The sequence below is a fragment of the Rhododendron vialii genome, chromosome 11a, assembly GCF_030253575.1.
Source record: "Rhododendron vialii isolate Sample 1 chromosome 11a, ASM3025357v1".
Lineage (NCBI taxonomy): Eukaryota > Viridiplantae > Streptophyta > Magnoliopsida > Ericales > Ericaceae > Rhododendron > Rhododendron vialii.
In genome coordinates, this window is record NC_080567.1 from 2730364 (window position 1) to 2751792 (window position 21429).

Genomic DNA, 21429 nt, shown 5'->3' on the forward strand with positions numbered 1-21429 from the left:
GGACTTTGAGCATTCAAGCGTAGAGCATGAGTACAGATGATATCTTGGTGTCATGGCATAGAGCCTGTTGAGATAGTGGGCGTAGAGCTTGTGAATTTATGGGCATAGAGCCGCTGAGTGATTTTGAAATTGCTAATAATGAGTCTATGGGCGTAGAGCCGCTGATAGAGCTGTGGGGATGACAAGCACGGAGCTGCTGAGTAACTTGAAGCATGAGCGCGGAGCTGCTAAGATAGCAAGTGTAAAGCTGCTGAGATGTCTACAAGCGTAGAGCCATTGAGTGACTGAGATGGTGGAGTAGCTTGATGGTGGTGAGCTTATAGGCGTAGAGCTGCTGAGTATTTTAATGGTAGTGAGCATAGAGCCGCTGATCATGAATATAGAGCTACTAAATGATAATGATCACGAGGCTACGGAGCTCGAAATGTAGAACCCACTGAATACGAGCATAGAGCTGCTGATGGTAGGGATGCTTAGATAATGAGTTGTTGAGTGATGGTGAGCACGCGGCTATTAGAAGAGTGAATATGGACCTGCTGAATGATTACAGGCATAGAGCCGCTACTGAGTGACCATGGAGTTTGCGGAGTGGTTTGAGCACAGGGCTATTGAAATAGTGCACATGGAATTGCTGAAATAATGGGCTCGGAGCTTGAGTTTCACATGTCAGGGATCCTTGGATTTCACGAGCAGGAGCTCAAAGTTGCTAATTTTCTAGGGGTAAGCAACTAGTAGTCTGCTGTTATGATATTTCTCATGTTCGGGGATGCCCCCAAGGCTAGTACCAAACATATTGTACTTGTTTAGGAGTGTCCCATCATTGTTTCTGTTGGTCACGGACCTAGAATTTTATAATTGCTTGGGTTGGTGCACTGGGCAAGATCTAACTTGGCTGTAGGAGATAGATTAAGGGATCAGGAAATCGATATCGTGGCCGAGTAGTGGATGTATCGGCCAAATAATTGATGAACCGGCCGCGAGATGTCTTAATTCCAAAGGTCTATTTAAAGACCCATATAGGTGTTTCATTTCATATTCTCATTCCCTCCGTTTTAAATTCCCCTGCTACTGAAGACTCCTCTCATCCTCCTCTCCTATCTGTTTCCATCGGGCCTAGGTGATGGGAAGTGTGCAAGCATGGCTGGTGCGTGCGGAGGGAGACCGCATTGACTCCAGTCCTGTCTTGAAGTTTGATTAGGGACCCTCACATGGGGGGCTTGTTTCCGTGACCTGGAGCTCCTCGGGTGGTGCGTGTACACGGTATGATGATTTTTCTGGGCCATGTGGTGATTCTTTTGAGCTATGTGATGACTCTTTTGCGCCATAGTACTCCTCTGGTATACGCCACCCTAGGGGTGTCTTCTCCTTTTTTGAAGTTGGTCTCTGGTGTTCAGACCACCAGAGGATTCGGCATCCTCTTTTCCTCCTTTCCTGTTTTTCTATTTTTCTTCCTGCATGGGTTAGTCCGATAGGAAACTGATGTATAGTTTATTTAGGAAATGTGGGATGATTCACCTTGTGATGTCCAAAACTTTTGATTGTATGAGACAAAATCTTTTGCTTTGATATATGATTGTGTATGCTGTTGTTTGCACCGCTTGTGTAGCATAAAATTGGTAATTTGGTGAAAATTAAGTGAACTAGGCAGAACCGTGGAACTCCTCCGTAAAATAGCCGTTCAGGCGGCCGAGCCATCGATTAAGCGGCCGAGGGATCAATTCATCTTCCTCAAGTCAGCCCTAATTTTTTACGAGCCAAGGAATAGATCCTGTGGCCGCCATTTCGAGGTGCCAGCCGGTAAAACAACCTAATTGATGTGGATTTTGAATTTGATTTTTGATTCGGACTAGGACTCGACCTAGCCTATAAGTATACGTTCTATGAATTTTGATAGTTCGTCAGCAACACTTTTTAGCACATGGCACAACCAATTCTTGATCAGTAGTTGAATTCCTTAAATGGCCTCGACCGTCTACACTTTAAGTACTTTGGTATGGACTTCCTCTTCTCTCTTCGCCAAATTCCTATGAACTTTACTTTCCTTCATTCAGCCACTAGCTTGTGGGATCCTGTTCTTCATGTCTTTCGATTCGAAAGTGAAGAATTGTGCCCCACCATTGAGGAGTTTGCAGCTATTATGCAGCATTCGGATAGAGAAAGTCTCATTGCCCCTAACCCTTGGTTTAATCACGGCGACCTTCTGAAGGCTTTGCTCCAAGTTTAGAAACACGAAGTTAGATTTTTCATGATAAATGGAAGGTTGAAAACCTTATAGCTTGTTCAGCATTTTGGTACAGCCGAAGCTCATTGTCAAGTTTCTCGACAGAAATCATGTTTTCATGCACTATGCATCTGTCTTCTCCACTACTACTTGCTAGGCTCCTCCTCTAGCCCTGCTGGTTCTATGTTGCTTGATTTTGCCCAACAAATTGGTAAATGTGTGGGCTTTGCTGGTTTAGTGTTAGCAGAGACTTTGATGGGTCTCGATGCAGTGAAGGGTAATCCAACAGCCTCATTCTCAGGCAATCCTTTGTTACTACAGGTTCACTCTTTTATTTGTTTATTACCAGATTATCTTTCCACTCGTCGCTCTTTTGTTTCGACTCACATGTTCTCTCACTTTGCAATTTTCCTGTCACGCCCCGCCCCGCAAACGGCACCCAAAGTGGGCCCGAGTCGGCGCGACCACGTGGCATTCCACACATAAAACCAAACTACACCTACAACCTGTCAGAATAAACACCCAGCGGAAGACTTATCACCTTAACATAAAAATGAGTTGACGTATCGACCAACCAACCACGACCTCGCACAACTAACAACAATATAGTTTTACAATACTTTAAAAATTCTACACTTCAACACATCCACAGACGATTTATTTATAACTTATATAAATCAACTTCTTAGTTCACTACCCACAACCAACTCGCTCATCCACATCATCCAACGCTAGCCCAAACACTTCTCAACACGATGACCGGTAGTGAACCCACTCTACGCAACCTGCTACCTCATAGACCAAAAAGAAAAGCCAAAGTGTGTGAGATATAGAAATGCTTAACAAAATATAGGAACAACGGAATGAATAACAAGAAGAATATAAATTCCCAACATAACTAAAATACTCAAATGTATATAATAGATATAACCACCACATCCTCCAAATATAACACAACAGTAATATCCAACGGCTAAAAGACAATCTCAACTTGTCAACAGTTTATCGAAAAATTAAAAGCAACACCGGGCACATAGCCAATAATTTAAGGCATAAGCCTTTTGGCATTAAGCCAATCACCGGGCACACAACCAACAACTTAAGGCATAAAAACCTTTTGGCATATAGCCAATCACCAGGCACACAGCCAACAACTTAAGGCATAAAAGCCTTTTGGCATAAAGCCAATCACCGGGCACTAAGCCAACAGTTCAATTCAATATAAAACAACATCTATGAATCAAACACTCACATATCACAACCGAATCTCGTGTCCCACACACCATGCTCCCAACCATCGTTAAATAAGCGATATGGCTTTCGATAAGGTGTGCCTCACACGCGAACATTCCCAACATATCATAAGCTAAACAACAATAGCACGATATACAGTCACCATTACAGCAATATCTCATTAAAGATAACCATATCGAAAGCTTAATATGATCAGCAAGATATACACTCACCACCACAGTAACATTTTATTGGGAAGAACCATCTCAGACACACTCACCTTTGCATCGACTGAGATACGCCAAACTTACGGTTTTGGCACCTCCTATTTGACCAGCTTGTTACCTAGTCACACTGTCACGACCCGCTATCCTTAAACCCCTTATATGGGAATCACGGCCCGTGACCAGCCAACAAGGCCTTTTTACATAACCAAATGGGCTCAGAAAAAGTGCTCTAAATAAAAATAACTAAACATTTGCGGAAGCGATTAAGAAAACTTCACTTAAATTTATGGGGTCTATTGATAAAAGTAACCATAAACAAGTTTAAGCAAAACTGAGCACAACCCATTTGGTCTAGAGTATCCATACATTGATAACTTTCATGATATCATAATTACATTAGCATGAACTTCCAAAGCCTTCCCTAAATTACATAGCTTACGTACATCACTTTGCAAAAATTATATACATCCTTGATCAAAAGAGAAGCAAGTACAAAACATGTCCAAAAATATAAGTCGTCTTTCTACTTCCATTCTATATGCAAAACGATTCCATGAAGCCCAAATTTGCACAAAACATTGCACCTATAAGCTATTGTACTTCATCACCTGAAATTGGTAATTAAACCGTCAGTTGAAAGCTCAGTGAGTAAAGCTCATACTCAAATTTGGGTTTTGAATATTCAATACATATATAGCACACTAGTTACGAACATTTAAAAGAAATACAAAAGATATCTTACATGAAAGCATAAGGTACTCGAACACATTTACATAGCTAATACCGCTAAACTTATCACACACATACATACTTGACACATATCGGGATCCCGGCCGATTATTGGTACCCATCGGCAAGGGCACATACCTGGATATTATAGAACCCTCCAGGAAGGCACATATTGGATATTATAGAACTCTCCAAAAGGGCACATAATGCTGGCTATTATCGAACCCACCAGCGGGCACATACGGTAAAGCAAGGGCAAGACATACATACTTCATAAAACAAAACTTGTAACATACATACTTCGAACATCTTAGGAAATACATTAATGAACATTTTCATTATAACATAGCACTCAAAACACTTAGACATATCACTTCATAACTTAGAAAATCAAGTCACACTTCATAGAAAAGAAAAGTTTATAAAATTTCCCAATTCAAAGTATGAGGTTACTCACCTTTCTTTGCACTTCAACTAAACATCAACTTGTATCCCTTGTATCCTTCGCTTGATCACCAAATCCTAAGTATTGTATATGCACATATATTATTTACACAAAGAATTCCTGAAAACAAAAATGCATATGCATGATACCTAAAATGACAACTCAACGCACTTTCACTTAGAGAATTCTTGAGAACAAACCATACAGAACTAGGTCCTAATACTTTTACCACATAAAGATCACTTATATTCATATGCTATCAAAATTAGTCAAGAATTAACAAGGTCAAGAACTATGCCCTTGAATTAAAAGAACAAAGACTAAGACTGCAGAATTCATCACTGTTCGAAACAGAACGCAGCTTAGTAAACGAATTGTTTAAAATTATTCTCTTTGATTTTTACTCTAATTTTTGGACACAATACACTAGACACATATGGGTAGCCCACATAAAAATTTCAGAAAATAACGTGATGAGAAACTAGGTCAAACACACCAAAAATCGAAGGCTAAAACAGAAATTCAGCAGTAGCAGAAAAACAGAGTGCAGTCTAGTGCGAGATTGTTTTAGACTTTGTTTTGAGGCATATTAATCCAAAATTTTTACACAACATTTTAGACTCATAGAGGAACATCCCATAAAAATTTCGTAATTTTTGAAGATGATTTACTAGGTCTAAAAATTCGTGGCTTAGGGTACAAATTCCAGTAAATTCCTGGACAGATTTCTCTTCAAACTCATTACAAGAAAACTTACATCTTTTAGGTTTAAACCATGGATTGAGAGAGCTTCAAACACTTGGGTGAGAGATGGATTTGAGATTGAATCTTGCTCCAAGAACTTGATTGAACCCTAGAATCAAAACCTAGAAGCAGAAGATGGGGGGAAACTTCTTGATTTTTTTTCTTGAGAGGAGTGAGAGAGATAGGACGTTGGAAGGAATGAGAGTGTGGGGGCTGTTATTTTTTTCTTCCTCCTACGTCTAGATTTGTCCAGAAAAATGGTAGTCTAATTATCACATGAACCCTCACATAACATTATCTTCAAATAAGGACCCAATAATATTTTCACATTGACCCATAACCTTGTTTTATGAATCTCTATTTTTTTGTCTTTGGAAACTTGACTCATAACATATAAATCATATACATGGCATATAATTCAAACATAATTCGTTTGTGTCTCATAGCACATAAAGGACACGTAAGCACTTAAAATCACATAATTTAACATTTATGATTAACTTATACTTAAATAAGCATGATTAGCATAATTAAACATCTTGGGTGTTGCACACACGCTACCACATTAGCATATGAATCCCTTGAAATGTTTAAGTAAATATATGAAACACCCCATAATATATTTACCATGCTAACAAGTGTCAAAAAAGGTTAACAAGGCCACCAACACCCCTAAACCATTTAACAATCATTTGATACCAAATTATAAAACTAATAAGGTATTAGACAATATCCAACGAATACAAATATGTCCATCTTGAGGCTTAGAAGTGCCCCCAATCAAATGTAAGAGTATAAATATGACATAACTCTTAAAATCGGTTTGAAAACCATGACCATCCTGTTGTATTTCGACCATAATTTCTTATTGGTTTAGAACCAGGTCATGAGACCACCACCATTAGAAAGTACACCTCTGGTACATGAATTTTGATATAAAATTTGCCCAACATAGAGTCCGGACGATAAAGTTATGCTCGTCTGAAATTACACAATAACCTGTCCAAAATCACAGATTCTGCACGTCCATCAACTTCAAATCAAAACCTGATTTAACCTAGTACAAACTAAGCCACAACCCCTACATATTTTGAAAAGGTATATGAGTCTAGCTTCAGAATCAAAAACCCGTGCGCAAACCCGATACTCGAGCTAAGAGATATGACCATTTTCCCAAAATATGTCAGTGCAGCAAATACAAAACTCAGCAGGGACACACCAACTTGTAAAATCTGCCAAACCTAGAATATGCATCTAATAATCCCCAAATTTGGTACACACCATTATCACACATCCAAGTTTATCCCTAATTTTTCCTAGATTTTTCACAATAAAGGAACCTAGTCAAAATCACCTCCAAACTCAAAATCACTTCATACTTTTCAGTAATTACAATGTCAAAACATCATCAACTTATCAATCTTTAAGACTCATAAGGACCCATAATCAGGAGGATTGTTTAACTATAAAAAAATTTGATGCATAACACAGATCTGTTAGCTATTTGCACAAAACCAGCAATCTGACCACAGCTTAGTTTATGATTTTTATCTTTTTCTACACTTCCCAGAAAATTTTGAAAATTTAACACGATACAATAGACACACATATAAACATCTATTAATTATTACAAGAATTTAGAATCTATCTAGATACCTCGAATAATTCCATGAAGAGCAGCCCAGAGTTTCCTCCTCTTTTCCCCTTCCTCTTCCTCCTCTCCTGGCGTCTCTCTCTCTCTTTCTCTACGTAGAAACAAGATTAGAATGGGGAAAGATAAATATCCCCAGGATATTTTGCAATATAAGGCACAAGAAAAATTATCACATGCAAGCGGAATCACATCCTAACTTATGCTCTGACCAATAGCATTTAGTTAAATACCCATCAATTATGAATAAACCCCATAAACACATATTTAATTAAAATATGAGTTTAAAAATACTAAATATCCGAGATGGGTATTACATTCCCGTTGTTTTCTATAGGTGTGGCTTTTTCAGAAACTAAGGGTATGGGATGCGCCAGAGCGGCTTCCCTATAGTTCAGACCACTGCATGGAGCATCATATGACTAGACAGTTTACAATTGAGGCTGCTTGGATGGCATGGATGAAGACTTGCAAGGGTGACCGGATCTAATGGGTATGTCCCTAGTATGGTGTTGAAAGCATGACTGTAAGCACAATGAACCATTTCAATATTGCAGTGATTGGTATTACTCAGGTCACCTTCTACTTTCCTGTTCGTTTTCAAAGATAGTTTGGGCCTGAACAAGCCAAAGTCTTGGGTTACCATGAGTATGCTACTTCCAAAGTCCATTATGCTAACTTTCGTCGCACTGTGCTTCGTCTATGGCCGAATCAAGTGATGCAAGATGTTGCTGAGAACTTTGCTAACAAGCTATCTAGTTTGTACAAACGTTGGTTGGAGAAAAACCTTTTGGAAGACAAAAGTGCAAAGAGAAGGAAGACCTAAAGATTGACACATTGCTTATGTTTAAAAAGATGTTCTTTTCCATGTTTGATTCTATCTTTCATAGATCAAGAATTGTTTAAGCTTGTTTTGCCTTTTTTCTTTAGAAATAATAAAACACTGGTTAAAAATGCCTTTGCCATGGTTTGATAGTGAGTATGCTTAGGATAGACCAGAAATTCAGAAGTAGTAGTGATAGCAGTGGCCAAATCTCAATCTAGAGATTGCCTACATATCTCATGGAGGGAATTAAGCCATGAACGTAGTTCCAAAAAGAGATTTGTTTTGTTTGTTTTTTTTTAGCTAGGGTTCACTCGAGTATTTTCCTCTCCTTTTATGCTCTTGATTTTGCCTAAAACTGCCCTTGCGGGTTTTCAGTCTAGCGAGCTCTTTATTTATGCCTTGGTTTTTGCCTAAGCCGCCCTTGCGGATTTTCGACCTAGCAAGCTGCTCTAATTTTTGCTTGAATCCGCCCACCTTTGTGGTTTTTGGCCCAACGAGCGTCTCTCAGGGGTAATACTTCCTCAGCTTGTCAATGTTGACCGGTGTTGTGAATTCCAACCTATCCAAATCTGCAATGTATGCTGCTCCTCCAAACAATATACGTTTGACGAAGTAGGGTCCTCCCCAATTTGGTTTAAACTTGCCTCTTGGGTCTGAAATGTGGCGATGGATTGCTTTGAGCACCATATCTCCCACCTTGATGTCACTTGGCTTCACATTTTTGTTGAATGCTCTCGCAATGCGGCATTGATACCCTTGTACGTGGTATAACGCTCTCAATCTTCTTTCATCCAATAATGCCAACTCGTCGTAGCGGTTTTGAACCCAATCGTCTTCGATCATTTCAATCTCAGCCAAAACCCTTAGTGAGGGCAGTTTTGATAGGCAGGACACCTTCCATCCCATAAACCAAGGAATAAGGAGTAGCCCCAGCTGAAGTCCTTTCAGTTGTTCGATAACCCCATAGCGCTAGAGGTAGTATTTCGATCTGGCCAATCCGTGTAGGTGTTGGTAGTCTTTGGTAGAATCCTTTTTATGTTTTTGTTTGCAGCCTCAACTGCCCCATTGGTTTGAGGCTGATAAGTAGATGTTCGATGATTCTGTATGCCAAACTCAATGAAAAGCTTCTTTGTTGCCCCTTTGAAGTGAGATCCGTTGTCACAGATGATCTCATGAGGTACACCACACCGATAGATGATGTTGGTGCGGATGAACTTGGCTACATGAGTAGCTTTAAGGGTAGCATAAGAAGCTAGTTCTACCCATTTGGTGAAGTAGTCGACGGCCACGAGGATAAACTGATGCTTGTACTTTCCCTTTGGTTTTATACTTCCAATGACATCCATCCCCCAGGTGGAAAATGGCCAAGGGGATGTCATGCTATATATTTCTGTAGGGGGAATGTGCATGCGATCAGCGTGAGTTTGGCATTTGTAACATTGGCAGACATAATCAGCGCAATTAGCCTCCATTGTAGTCCAGTAGTATCCCTGGCGTAAGATCTTCTTCGCCATTATTGCCCCACTCATGTGCGGCCCACAGATTCCTTCATGTATTTCCTCCATTATCTTGTGACTTTCTTCTGTTATGATACAAAAGTTGATTGGGGCCCAGATGAACTCTTCGATACAGTGCTCCTCCATAGGCTACAAATCGGACGACAAATTTCCATAGGGCCATCTTGTCCTTCAAGGTGCATTTGGAGGGATACTCTCCCTCTTCCAAGAATTTCCTCACATCTTCATACCATGGTTTTCCATTGTCCTCACCTTCTTCAGTGAAGGTGCATTCGCATGCTGGTTTGACCTTCTGCTCGATCATGAGAGGCCGCATTGTGAATCCCAAGGGTATCTTGACCATGGAGGCCAATGTCACCAGTGCATCTACAAACCTATTACTCACTCGTGGAGTGTGTGTGAAGATAATAGAGTCGAATTGTGGAATTAGAGCTTCTAGCACAGAGTGGTATAGTTTCAGCATGTCTTCTTTGACCTTCCAGTCTCCTTTTGCTTGGGGTACCACTAGGTTTGAATCTCCAATGACTTCTAACCTTTTTGCCCCTAGTTCTAGGGCTGCCCCCATTCCAGCTATGCAGGCTTCGTACTCAGCTTGGTTGTTGGTGACTTCAAACCTCAGTTTATATGACAGAGGGATATGAGAGTTGTTTGGGGAAACTTGCAATAACCCTATGCCATATCCACATTGGTTCAATGCTCCATCAAAGTAAAGCTGCCAGGTGTCGTTTAGGAGACATAAGATGTCTTCGTCGAGAAACATGAAGTCTTCTGCTTCGGCCTCTGTCACAAGATGATCTGTCAAGAATTCTGCTATAGCCCTTCCTTTCACTAATTTCCTTGTCATGTATTTGAGGTCAAACTCTGCTAGCAACAACCATCTAGCCAGCTTACCAATAAGTGTTGTCTTCTCGAAAAGATATTTGACTGGGTCTAAATGAGAAACCGGGACTACCAGATGTGCTAACAGGTAATGCCTTAGTTTCTTTGTGGCCCATACTAGCCCCCAGCAGGTTTTCTCCAAGGGAGTGTACCTTGTTTCATAGTCCATCGTCTTTTTGCTAAGGTAGTATATGGCGCACTACACTTTGGCATCCTTTTCTTGCGCTAGCATACATCCCATGGATGTGTCTGTTACTGAGAGATACAGAATCAATGGTTTTCCAGGGATGGGTGGTGATAACACAGGCGGATTCTGAAGGTACTCTTTGATTGATTCGAATGCTTGTTGGCAGTCTTGGTTCCACTCAAAATCTGTATCCTTCCACTACAAGAGAATATGCTATTTGCGTCGACCTATTTGCGTCGGCAGGAACACTTTTTGCGACGGGACCTGTTTTTTGCGTCGGCAATGCGTCGGCATTTGAGAGGACGAAAATGGTGGGGTCTCAAAAAGTTTTTTGCGTCGGCATGTGCCGTCGCATAGTATATGCGTCAGCAAGCACTGTCGCTAATAATTTTTTTGCGTCAGCATTCTTCCCGACTCAAGAAAATTGAAAAAATATAATCATTCGCATCGGGTGGCCTGGCCGTCGCAAATAACACTTTTTTCGTCGGCTTATGCCGTCGCAAATACTATCTTTTGCATCGGGATACATGCAGTCGCAAAAAAAAAAAAAAAAAAAAAATTCCCTTTTTGGCTTCAGGTACAGCCGGTTGCAAAACCTGTTGCTATTTACCTCCAATGTCATGAAAAACAATATTCATTCAACCTCATTCTCATATAGAACCAATTAACCATTCGCTCATTCATATCAAAATTAACTCAGTCATTCATTCAATCCCAAAAAAAATCATAATTGATTGCCCAAGATAATATAATATGTTTATTAGATATGAAAGAACAACATAGACTACAAATCCTAAATTCAACCTAGCAATTTTAGATCAATCAATACAATGCAACATAAGTGGACTCCATTCCATCATCTCAATGGTTGCACCTCTAAATCTTCTTCGAGCACCTGAAAAGGAATAGAAGAATGAGATATGTGCAACACATAAAACACAAGTTAGCATAAGTAAACTTCAATTTTAGACTTCTCTAACAAAATTCAGCAATTCAAACCTTAACCAGACAATTGTAACATGTTAAGTAAAAAATCAAAGTTTGTATATTCTAACTTCTAAGTGCAAGATCATATAATAAATCTATAACCCCATACACATCACTTACATCAAACGGCATTGGGTCCAGTTTACAAGAAGATGAATATAATTCACGCAAAATCAAAAGAGCCATAGAATGAATAACTTTTCACTTTCTCCCGACCACGTCATCATCAATGCCCAATAGGCCAAAATGAACATGGTTAAATAATCCCAATTTGTGGATGCTAGTTTAAGCAAATACTTTAACCTCTACATTAGAAAAAGGGCTGAAAACTTCTAGGCATGGCTTATCAAAGGGATTTCTCACAACATGCTATAGCTACATTCCATTCAAGCAATAAAAGGGATTTTCCACAATATGCTATATCTACATTCCATCCAAGCTACCCCAAGTCAGTCTCGTAACAGTTTTTTTCACCTTTTTTATCCCCCTCTCTGAATTGAATCTCAAGTTAAAGACTTCAAAAAATTGAATCAATGAACATTGGTTAAACTAATGATAATGTAACTCCAAGCTGAGATACCTCCAGACATGCTATAGCTACATTCCATTCAAGCAATAAAAGGGATTTCCCACAATATGCTATATCTACATTCCATTCAAGCTACCCCAAGTCAGTCTCATAACAGTTTTTCTCACCTTTTTTATCCCCCTCTCTGAATTGAATCTCAAGTTAAAGACTTCAAAAAATTGAATCAATGAACATTGGTTAAACTAACGATAATGTAACTCTAAACTGAGATACCTCCAGACATAATTAAGTCCAGCTACACAAAATTGGTCCTGGTCCTGCAATATTAGAATAAGTAATTTGTAATTGTGTCTTGAATAATGCGCCACGGAATGGCAGAGATCTGTCTAAGGGAAATAATGTGCAGTATGGTACACCATGTGTGTAATAACTAAGGAGCATGGCTCCCATGTATGGCTTTTATTATTCTGTAATGTGTAAGCCTTATATAAGGCACATTTGTACGCCTGTTATGTCGGTGAAGAAAAATCCAAAAACAGTCCCTTCCTTTTAGTCTCTCTCATGCTCTTCTCTCATTCTTTAAAAAATTACTTATCTTGTCTCCCCTTGGCCTCATACACCAGTCGGTGTATCACCCAAAATTCACCTTGTCCTTTACCAAAAATCCACCTAAATATTTTGCACCCAACATATTTTTGGTATCAGAGCCTAACCCCTTTTCCTTATACTCCATTCCTTTGTCATACTCATGGCATCAACTCAAAATAATGCCATGTTTAACTATGCTTCAAATATGATACCCATATTTGATGGCAAAAGCTACAGTTATTGGAGCATTCAAATGAAAACTCTCTTCGTTTCCCAAGACCTATGGTAAATTGTTGAGGATGGTTTTGCAGTCCCAGAAAGTGTGAGGTCTTGCCAACTTGGACACAAGCCAAACAAAAGGAGTACAAGGAGAACGTGAGAAAAGATGCCAGAGCTTTTCTCAACATACAACAGGGGGTAAGCAAATCTATTCTCCCCAGAATCATTAGTGCAAAATTTTCTAAAGAGGCCTGGGATATTTTGAAATCTGAATTCAAAGGTTCTGAAAAAGTGATCTCCATCAACCTCCAAACTTTATGGTGTGATTTTGATAATCTTGCCATGAAAGAAAATGAGACCATTCGACCATTCTCAACAAAAGTTGCGGAATTAACAAATCAAATTAGAGGTTACGGAGATACCATTGCACACACCATGATGCACAGCAAACATGGTACCTGGACAACAGCTGCAGCAACCACATGACTGGAGACTTGAAGTTCTTTCCTCAAATGGATAGTCAATTTGCTTCCCAAGTCAAAATGGGAGATGGGAAGGAGCATCCAGTAAAAGGCAAAGGAAGGCAAAGGAACCGTTGTCGTAAAAACCAAGGGAGGTAACTCTAAGATAATTGATGATGTCTTATATGTTCCTGGTTTAACTCAAAATTTATTGAGTGTTGGGCAACTAATTCAAAAGGAGTATACTGTAAACTTCAATGGGGATGAGTGCAAGATAAGGGACAAAAATAATTTGTTGGTGGCTAATGTAAAAATGCCACACAACAAAATATTTCCCCTCCCTATGCCCTTGGATGAGAACTGATCGTGGAGGAGAATTCTTATCCAAAGAATTCATAAGCCACTGCAACAATGAAGGAATCAAACGTCAGCTCACAATCCGTTACACTCCTCAACAAAATGGTGTAGCCGAAAGGAAGAACCGTATGATTGTCGAGATGGCGCGGAGCATGCTCAAAGCAAAAGGCCTTCCTAACAATTTATGGGCCGAAGCCGTAAACACGGCAGTTTTCATCCTCAATCGGTCCCCAACAAAAGCAGTCATCAACAAAACTCCTTGTGAAGCTTGGCACAATAGCAAGCCGGTGGTAAATTTTTTAAAAGTCTTTGGATGCATTGCCTACTCTCACGTTCCTTCTCAAAAAAGGGACAAATTTGATGAAAAGGGAGAAAAGTACATTTTCATTGGCTATAGTGATGAATCAAAAGGCTATCGACTTTTTGATCCAAAACTCAACAAGTTGGTGACTTCCAGAGATGTGCACTTTGATGAATTGAAAGCTTGGGAATGGGAAAGCAAAAACTCCTACGAAGCTGAAAATTTTATACAACCAAGCTTTGAAGAACCAGATGAAGGCGAGCCAAGTTCTCCTACCAGTCCAGCTTCACCAATGGATTCACCAAATTTCCAGCAAAGTCCATTTTGAAGAAAGTGACTCAGAATCACCAATAAGGAAGGTACGCCCACTAAGAGAAGTTTATGATGCATGTAATTTTGCATTTTTCTCTTTTGAGCCTCAAAACTTTGAAGATGCAGTAAAAAATGAAGTTTGGAAAAAAGCAATGGATGAAGAAATTTTTTCCATTGTCAAAAATAAAAAATGGGACCTTGTTGAATGTCCTCCGCAAAAAGACGTGGTCGGGCTGAAATGGATTTTTAAAACCAAGCTCAATGAAGACAACTCAATTCAAAAATGCAAAGCCCGTCTTGTTGCAAAAGGCTACTCGCAACAACCCGGAGTTGACTTCAACGAGACATTCGCACCAGTTGCTCGGATGGAGACCATCAGAACAGTCTTGGCATTGGCTACCCAATTGGAGTTGCCAATCTACCTATTGGATGTAAAATCAGCATTTCTTAATGGCGAACTAGACGAAGAAGTGTACGTGGATCAACCTGATGGATATGTGGTGAAAGGAAAAGAAAATATGGTCTATCGACTGCGAAAAGCACTCTATGGTTTAAAACAGGCCTCGCGTGCTTGGAACAGTAAAATAGACAAATATTTTCTCCAAAATGGTTTTCACAGGAGTCCTAGTGAGCCATCATTATATGTCAAAAAGGGAGGTACCAAGGATTTTCTCATTGTATGCCTATAAGTTGATGATTTGATTTTCACTAGCACTAACCTTGCAATGCCAGATGAATTCAAGAAACCTATGATGAGAGAATATGAAATGACTGATCGATCTTGGCTTAATGAAATACTTCCCTGGCTTCCAAGTGAGACAAAAAGAAGGAGAAATCTTTATTTCTCAAGAAAAATACACTGAAGACTTGCTGAAAAGGTTCAAGATGTCGACATGCAAGGCGGTCTCAACACCAATGGCGCTATATGAAAAGTTGCAGCTAGAAGATGGAGCACCGAAAGCTGACCCAACATTGTCCATGTTTCTACTTCCTTAATATTTCTGTAGACAAACATGTATAGTATGCATATATTGACACACCAATGCATACTACCTACTCCAAAATATTCACGTATGCTCTCAGTCGCTTTACTAAGGAAAGAAAAATAAAGAGAGATAATGCAACATACGAAACAAGTTAGGGTTTGAAAGAAAAGAAAAGGCCAAATACCAAACACAATATTAAACAAATTCCACAAACGCACTTGAGTTCCACTAGTTCCCCTAACAATATAAACAGGAATAGATAAACAAGTTGTTAAAACACCACATTATAAAATTACCAATTTTTGGATTTAGAAGTCAAAGAGATCAATGAATCAGTATTACAAAACTCTTTAAATTACAAATAAACCAATAAACCATATACTCATATAGGAACGTGCAGATACATAATAGTACTAAAATTCCCCTCTCGTTTGAGTCTAGAGACTTCACCCTAGGTTTTTGTCTCTACGAGGAACATAAACTTTAAGCCTAGCTCTATATTTTGTTTCTTTTGATGAGAAACCTATGGTTTTTTTTTTGTTTTTCTGCATAATAACGGAAAACACAAATGGGTGCAAACAAGATATATACACACACACGTGGTGAGAGAGTAAGGAGAGCAAACGATTCATGTCGGCAAGCAACTGATTCACCCCCAACCCCAGCAGCATCCACAACGGCACCCCTGTCTTGCTTAATTCTCTCTCTCTCTCTAAAATGGTACTACTCCTATAAATAATGGGGAAATGTGAGACAAAAAAGACCGATTGGGTTGGGCTAAAGAAAAAATTGAGCTGGGCTAAAATTGATTCGGCTACAAACATACGTATGAAATTTTTTATTTTTTTGGTTTTTGAAAACTTTACCTGTGCTACAGCCCACTGTAGTCCCTTGTATGTTCCGCCCTTGGTAGCGAAGGCGTGGTGTGGTCGTCGGAAATCCCTGTAGTAGTCTCGTCGGAAATTGCTGTGGCCGTGGTCGTCGTTAATTATGGAGCTCTCCTTGACTGCGATTAGCAGATGAAAAAAGTTAGGGCAAAAGAAAAGGCATAAGAAACGACGTCAAGACGATGAGAGATTCCTGTGGCCGTGGTTGGCGTTGTGGCTCTCGTTGTCTTCGATTAGCAGCTGAAAAAAGTTAGGGCAAAAGAAAAAGGGGTAGGAGACGATGGAGAGACGATGAAAGAGATAGGAGAACGATGACAGAGATTTGCGGCTTTTGGGCAACATCCCCTCCAGAAAATTAGAACTTCTTTTCGTCCCCCCGCCAATTCTATTTCAGTCGTACTCTTTTTTGGCTTAAAAAATTATTATTTACATCGGGGAGTATTTTGCGGATGCAAAAAAAATCTATTTGCCACGACCTTTTTGCGATGGAGACGTGGCGGACGCAGTTTGATAACATTTGAGACGGGATACAATGCGGACGCAATTAAGTAGCTTGTTGCGACAGCATTTCTTGCCGACGCAAATAAGTCGACGAAAAAAGCATATTCTCTTATAGTGTTCTTCAAAAGATTGAAGAGAGGTTCGCGGGTGGCTGTGAGTTTGAAAATGAACCTGCTGATGAATTGCACTTTTCCCAAAAAACTCCTTACTTTCGTCTTTGTCTTTGGTGGTGATATCTCTATGATAGCCTGTATCTTGGAAGGGTCCACTTCGATTCCTCTTTGAGTGATAAGAAATCCTAGCATCTTTCCAGCGGTTACCCCAAAAGTGCATTTTTTAGGATTAAGACGTAGCTTGTATTACCTAATCCTCTCAAAGAACTTTTGGAGTGCTTCATAGTGTCCTTCCCTTTCCTTTGATTTAACTATCATATCGTCAACATATACCTCCACTTCTTTGTGCATCATGTGGTGCAGTAGTGTTGTCGCCATCCTTTGGTAAGTGGCTCCAGCATTCTTCAACCCGAATGGCATCACTCGGTAATAGTAGGTTCCCCATGGCGTGGTGAAGGTGGTTTTCTCTCTATCTTCAGGAGACATCAGAATCTGATTATACCCATAAAACCCATCCATGAAAGATAGCAATGCATGTCCTGCGGTGTTGTCCACTAGTCCGTCTATGTGCAGTAATGGAAAGTCATCCTTCGGACTGGCCTTGTTGAGATCTCGAAAATCTACACAGACCCTGATTCCCCTAGTTTTCTTTGGTATTGGACGATGTTGGCTACCCACTATGAATATTCGGTGACTTTGAGAAAACCGACGTTGATTTGCTTAGTGACTTCTTCTTTTATCTTGACGACCCAATCAGGGCGCATACGTCTTAGCTTTTGTTTAACTGGTTTTACATCAGGATGGAGGGGAATATTATGCTGAACAATTTCAGCGTCTATTCCAGGCATGTCCTCGTAAGACCAGGGAAAAACATCTTTGTATTCTTCTAGCAAAAGGGCTAGTTTTTCACTTACTTGAGAAGATAGCGTTGCACCAATTTTAACTAGTTTGGGCTCATTTTTAGAGCCTATGTTTGCCGTGATTATTTCCTCAGAAAAAGGTTTGGCGTGCCTCTCTTCTTCTCTCTCAATGAATTCTAGAATTTTTTTGAAATTTCTTCCTCAAAAATTGGATTGTCAGAATCCACACAGTTAATCATAGGCAAAGCGAAATACTCTAAGTCTTCCTTCTCATTGCTAAAATTGTCAAAAGACATTTCAGAGTCAAACTTAAAATAAATGTTATGCCTTGGCGCTTTGGCCGAGCTTTCCTCACTAGACTCAGTAGTTTGAAAAGATGAAAAGCTAGACTCAGACTGGGTTGACTCGGAGTCAGAATTAGAATCGGAACTAAGATTGGAGTCAATGTTTTTTACTTTTTATTTTAGAGTGTGTTCCACGGTCCAATTTGGGTAAGCCCTTTTTGCAGTATCCACAATCAGCTCAGAGCAATCTTTTTCCTCACCAAGGTTGATCATCAGCACTTCACTGTCATCTTGATTCACACTTTCATTATTGTCACCATGTAAGTCTTGGAGAGCCATTTGGTTTGCCACTACCGTTGCATCTTCTAGTCAATTTTTGCTTCATCGCTGTTGTCGGATTTTTGTGTGCCAACAAATCCCCACCTGTTGCCAAACCTATCCGTGATGGGGTGGATCACCCTTATTTCATAATTGGTAACCCCCTCATCGAAGAGTAGGTTTAGCAACACTTCATCTAGTGGATTATTATCAACAGACTCTTCTTCCTTAGCTTCTTCAACTTCGAGGTTGTCGACCTCATCTATTGGCCAGTAGTCGTTAGTAGGTGCATAGGGGTCATAGAAGTAGATTTGGACCCTGCATAGCCCTTCTTCTTCGATTATGTCCTCTACCTCTTTATCTTCGATTGTTCTTGTGAACATGATGTGGTTATCCTCAGAGATAATCATTGTAGGCTTTGGTTGATCCACCAGAGTGGCGTACTTGGAAGGGTCAAGAATCTTGGCAGCAGGATGGAATGGGCCAGACAACTTGGTGACAATTTGAAAGTGCGAATTGAATATGAACAGTGATGCAACCATTTTTACCTGAAATTTTTTCCTTTAGTAGCTTACCCCCCCCCCCCCTTCTTTTGTTTTTATTTCAAAGCCCCTAAGGTTTATCCTGCAAAGGAGAATTTTACAACTTACATATGTACAATGGGTGTGAGGAAGAACCTTTTACAAATAAATGCAAGTAGGTTCCTAGCTTGTAGGTTCCTGTCTTATTTTGAAAATTTCTATGGCTCTCTAACACATGTAAGGTTTGGGTGGTCTCGAGGGTGCTAGGTACAAGTGACTGTGGAGTTTGCTGGAACCCCTAACATAGCCCGTGACATGCCGGGGTATTAGGTGAACTCAAGGAGGTTGCCCACTTCGATGCAAACGATATAAGAATTAAATAAAGAAAGTATTAGTCTTATGTTGAATTTTCTGGTTATAGCTCACAACTCCCCAGCAGAGTCACCAAAAACTGTAGACATCTCCCAAACGGGACATCGCCATACAGATTGATCGCGTTTGTTTGCTTTCCATTTCATAAACCAAGATCATGGATATTCCCATTGCTAGGAACATCGCCACACGATAATGGTTATCATCAAAATAGAGTCGCCACCTAGTTTTAAAAACTAAGAAATAGATAGAGATTCCGGGTATGGGAGCCAAGAACACAATAAGGGGAAGGTGTTAGGCACCCCTCTTTGCCCAGTCATGTGACTGGCTCATAATCATTCAACACAAGATGTATACTTGCTTTATTTAATCCTAACACGTAATTGATTATTAATCTTTAATAGTTGATAAAGTGAGCCAAAATAGTAATGAAAACATGCATCAAAACAGAAAACAAACTGTCCCAGAGAATGGATCCCTCGGCCGGTGAATAGATATCACGGCCGAGGAATCCTTTTGGATTGATGTACCGGCCGAAGGATCGAAGATCTAGCCGATGTTCTTCCTCACACCAGACTAAGCGATTAACAGAAAATCAAAATACTACGATTAATGTATAAAAGCATAAAAGAACCAAAGCATAGGCCCCTGGGCCTCACCACCTTGATCCCTCAGTTGCTTGATTGCTTCGGATTGAGGGCGATTGACGGATTTGCTTCTCGAAAACCCTAGGATTAGGGTTTGTACTTCTAGGGTTTGATCGTCGGATTGCGGTTGCCTTCGGAAGGTTAGGGCTTTTGTAGAGAGAGTATGTGTGCAGAGTTTCGTGGCTAGAGAGGGTGATTGATGATGTGTATTATTGTATTTACGGAACCCTAAGTGCCTCTTTATATAGGCAATTGGTGACTCACTCCAACCAATCAAATGGCGTGAATCAATAAGGAATTATAGGGCAATAAGATCTCTAGACAAATCTATTTTCGTAGCTCGAACGCATCAGAATTTGGCTGTTAGGGTTTTGAGAAAGGATCAAACGTTTAACAGAACATTCCAGAATCTAGAAAAAAGACGATCTGGCGGCCGAGTGATAGATGTGGTAGCCGAGAAATCGATCTGGCTATCGAGAAATCAATCTCTTAGGGAGATTTTCAAACAACATGTTTTACGGGTGAAAGAATGAAGTTGAGGCCGTGAGATCAATGTTACGGCCGATAGATGGATTCTCCTAGGATACTGTATTTCTATCTGAAAGGCTATTTGGCTCTGAATTGGGTTCTCTAAGTGGCTAAAAGTACTCACCAAAAGTCCATGGGTTTACGAGAAGTCAATCAGCAATCATTGTATCCATTCATCATTGGGATGGTCCCCAAGGTGGGACTTGAAATAATCGTTAGGCCAAATTGGGGTGTCTACAGTGGCCTTTGTCAAAACATGTCTAGCGCTGGACATTAAGTCCTTTGCACTGGGGACAAGATTCCTGGGCCAGGTTCAGCTGAACGATTTTCTCTTATTTTCCTCCCTTAATCCCTTGTTCGCGTTAGGGCTCCCATTTCTGCACTTGATTGTGGGGAGTTCTAGTCTCTCTCTCCAGTCGCTCTCTCGACCTATTTCTTTCTCCCGACTGCTCCTCACCGTTCTTCCTTTCCTTTCACAGCCATGGGGCGTCCCATAGTTTGATTGGTTAGGGTAGTGGGAAACCGCAAAGTTTCGGCCTTGTCTTGAAGCTTGATTAGCTCTCCCCTCTTACGGGTACAGATCATGTGACAAGGGGTGCCTAGGGTGATGGTTTGATATGGCATGGTGTCTCTTTTGCACCTTGTGGTCATCCTTTTGAGCCAAATCCTGGGTAGGCTCTCCCTTTTGCTGTCATGTTCTAGTGGTCGGACCACCAGAAGCTTCCGCAGGCTCCCCCTCCCTCCTTCTTCGCGGCGGGTGCCTCGTGCCTAGGGTTCTCCTTTTGAGCACATGTTTGCCCTTGTAGTGTGTAGGAGTACGGATAGCAACCGAGCTTGCGTGCCCAGGTAGCTAACTTGCTTTTCTTTTGACATGTATCTTGGCTCGTGGTTTTCAATGGATATATGAAAATTGCACTTTCTTTTGTTCATTTACTATTATTTGGTTAGAACAACCTTTTGATATCTTGCAATGGCAGTAATCCTAAGACAAATTATTCT

At 40.3% G+C, this 21429-nt stretch overlaps 1 protein-coding gene and 2 long non-coding RNA genes across 3 annotated transcripts; all 3 read right to left on the reverse strand.

Moving 5' to 3' along the window:
• Window positions 1–3944: 3944 nt before the first annotated feature.
• Window positions 3945–5808, reverse strand: LOC131308133 (uncharacterized). The gene is made up of 3 exons (XR_009194326.1): window positions 5613–5808; window positions 4868–4932; window positions 3945–4289 (listed from the first exon to the last, which is right to left on the reverse strand). It is a non-coding gene; the product is annotated as an uncharacterized LOC131308133 (long non-coding RNA).
• Window positions 5809–9624: 3816 nt separating this feature from the next.
• Window positions 9625–10641, reverse strand: LOC131306756 (uncharacterized). Its single transcript, XM_058333178.1, has one exon. The coding sequence runs from the start codon at window positions 10639–10641 to the stop codon at window positions 9625–9627; it is 1017 nt and encodes a 338-aa protein (XP_058189161.1).
• Window positions 10642–11292: 651 nt separating this feature from the next.
• On the reverse strand, window positions 11293–16851 carry LOC131308134 (uncharacterized). Its single transcript, XR_009194327.1, has 2 exons — window positions 16266–16851; window positions 11293–12492 (listed from the first exon to the last, which is right to left on the reverse strand). It is a non-coding gene; the product is annotated as an uncharacterized LOC131308134 (long non-coding RNA).
• Between the last annotated feature and the right edge of the window lie 4578 nt (window positions 16852–21429).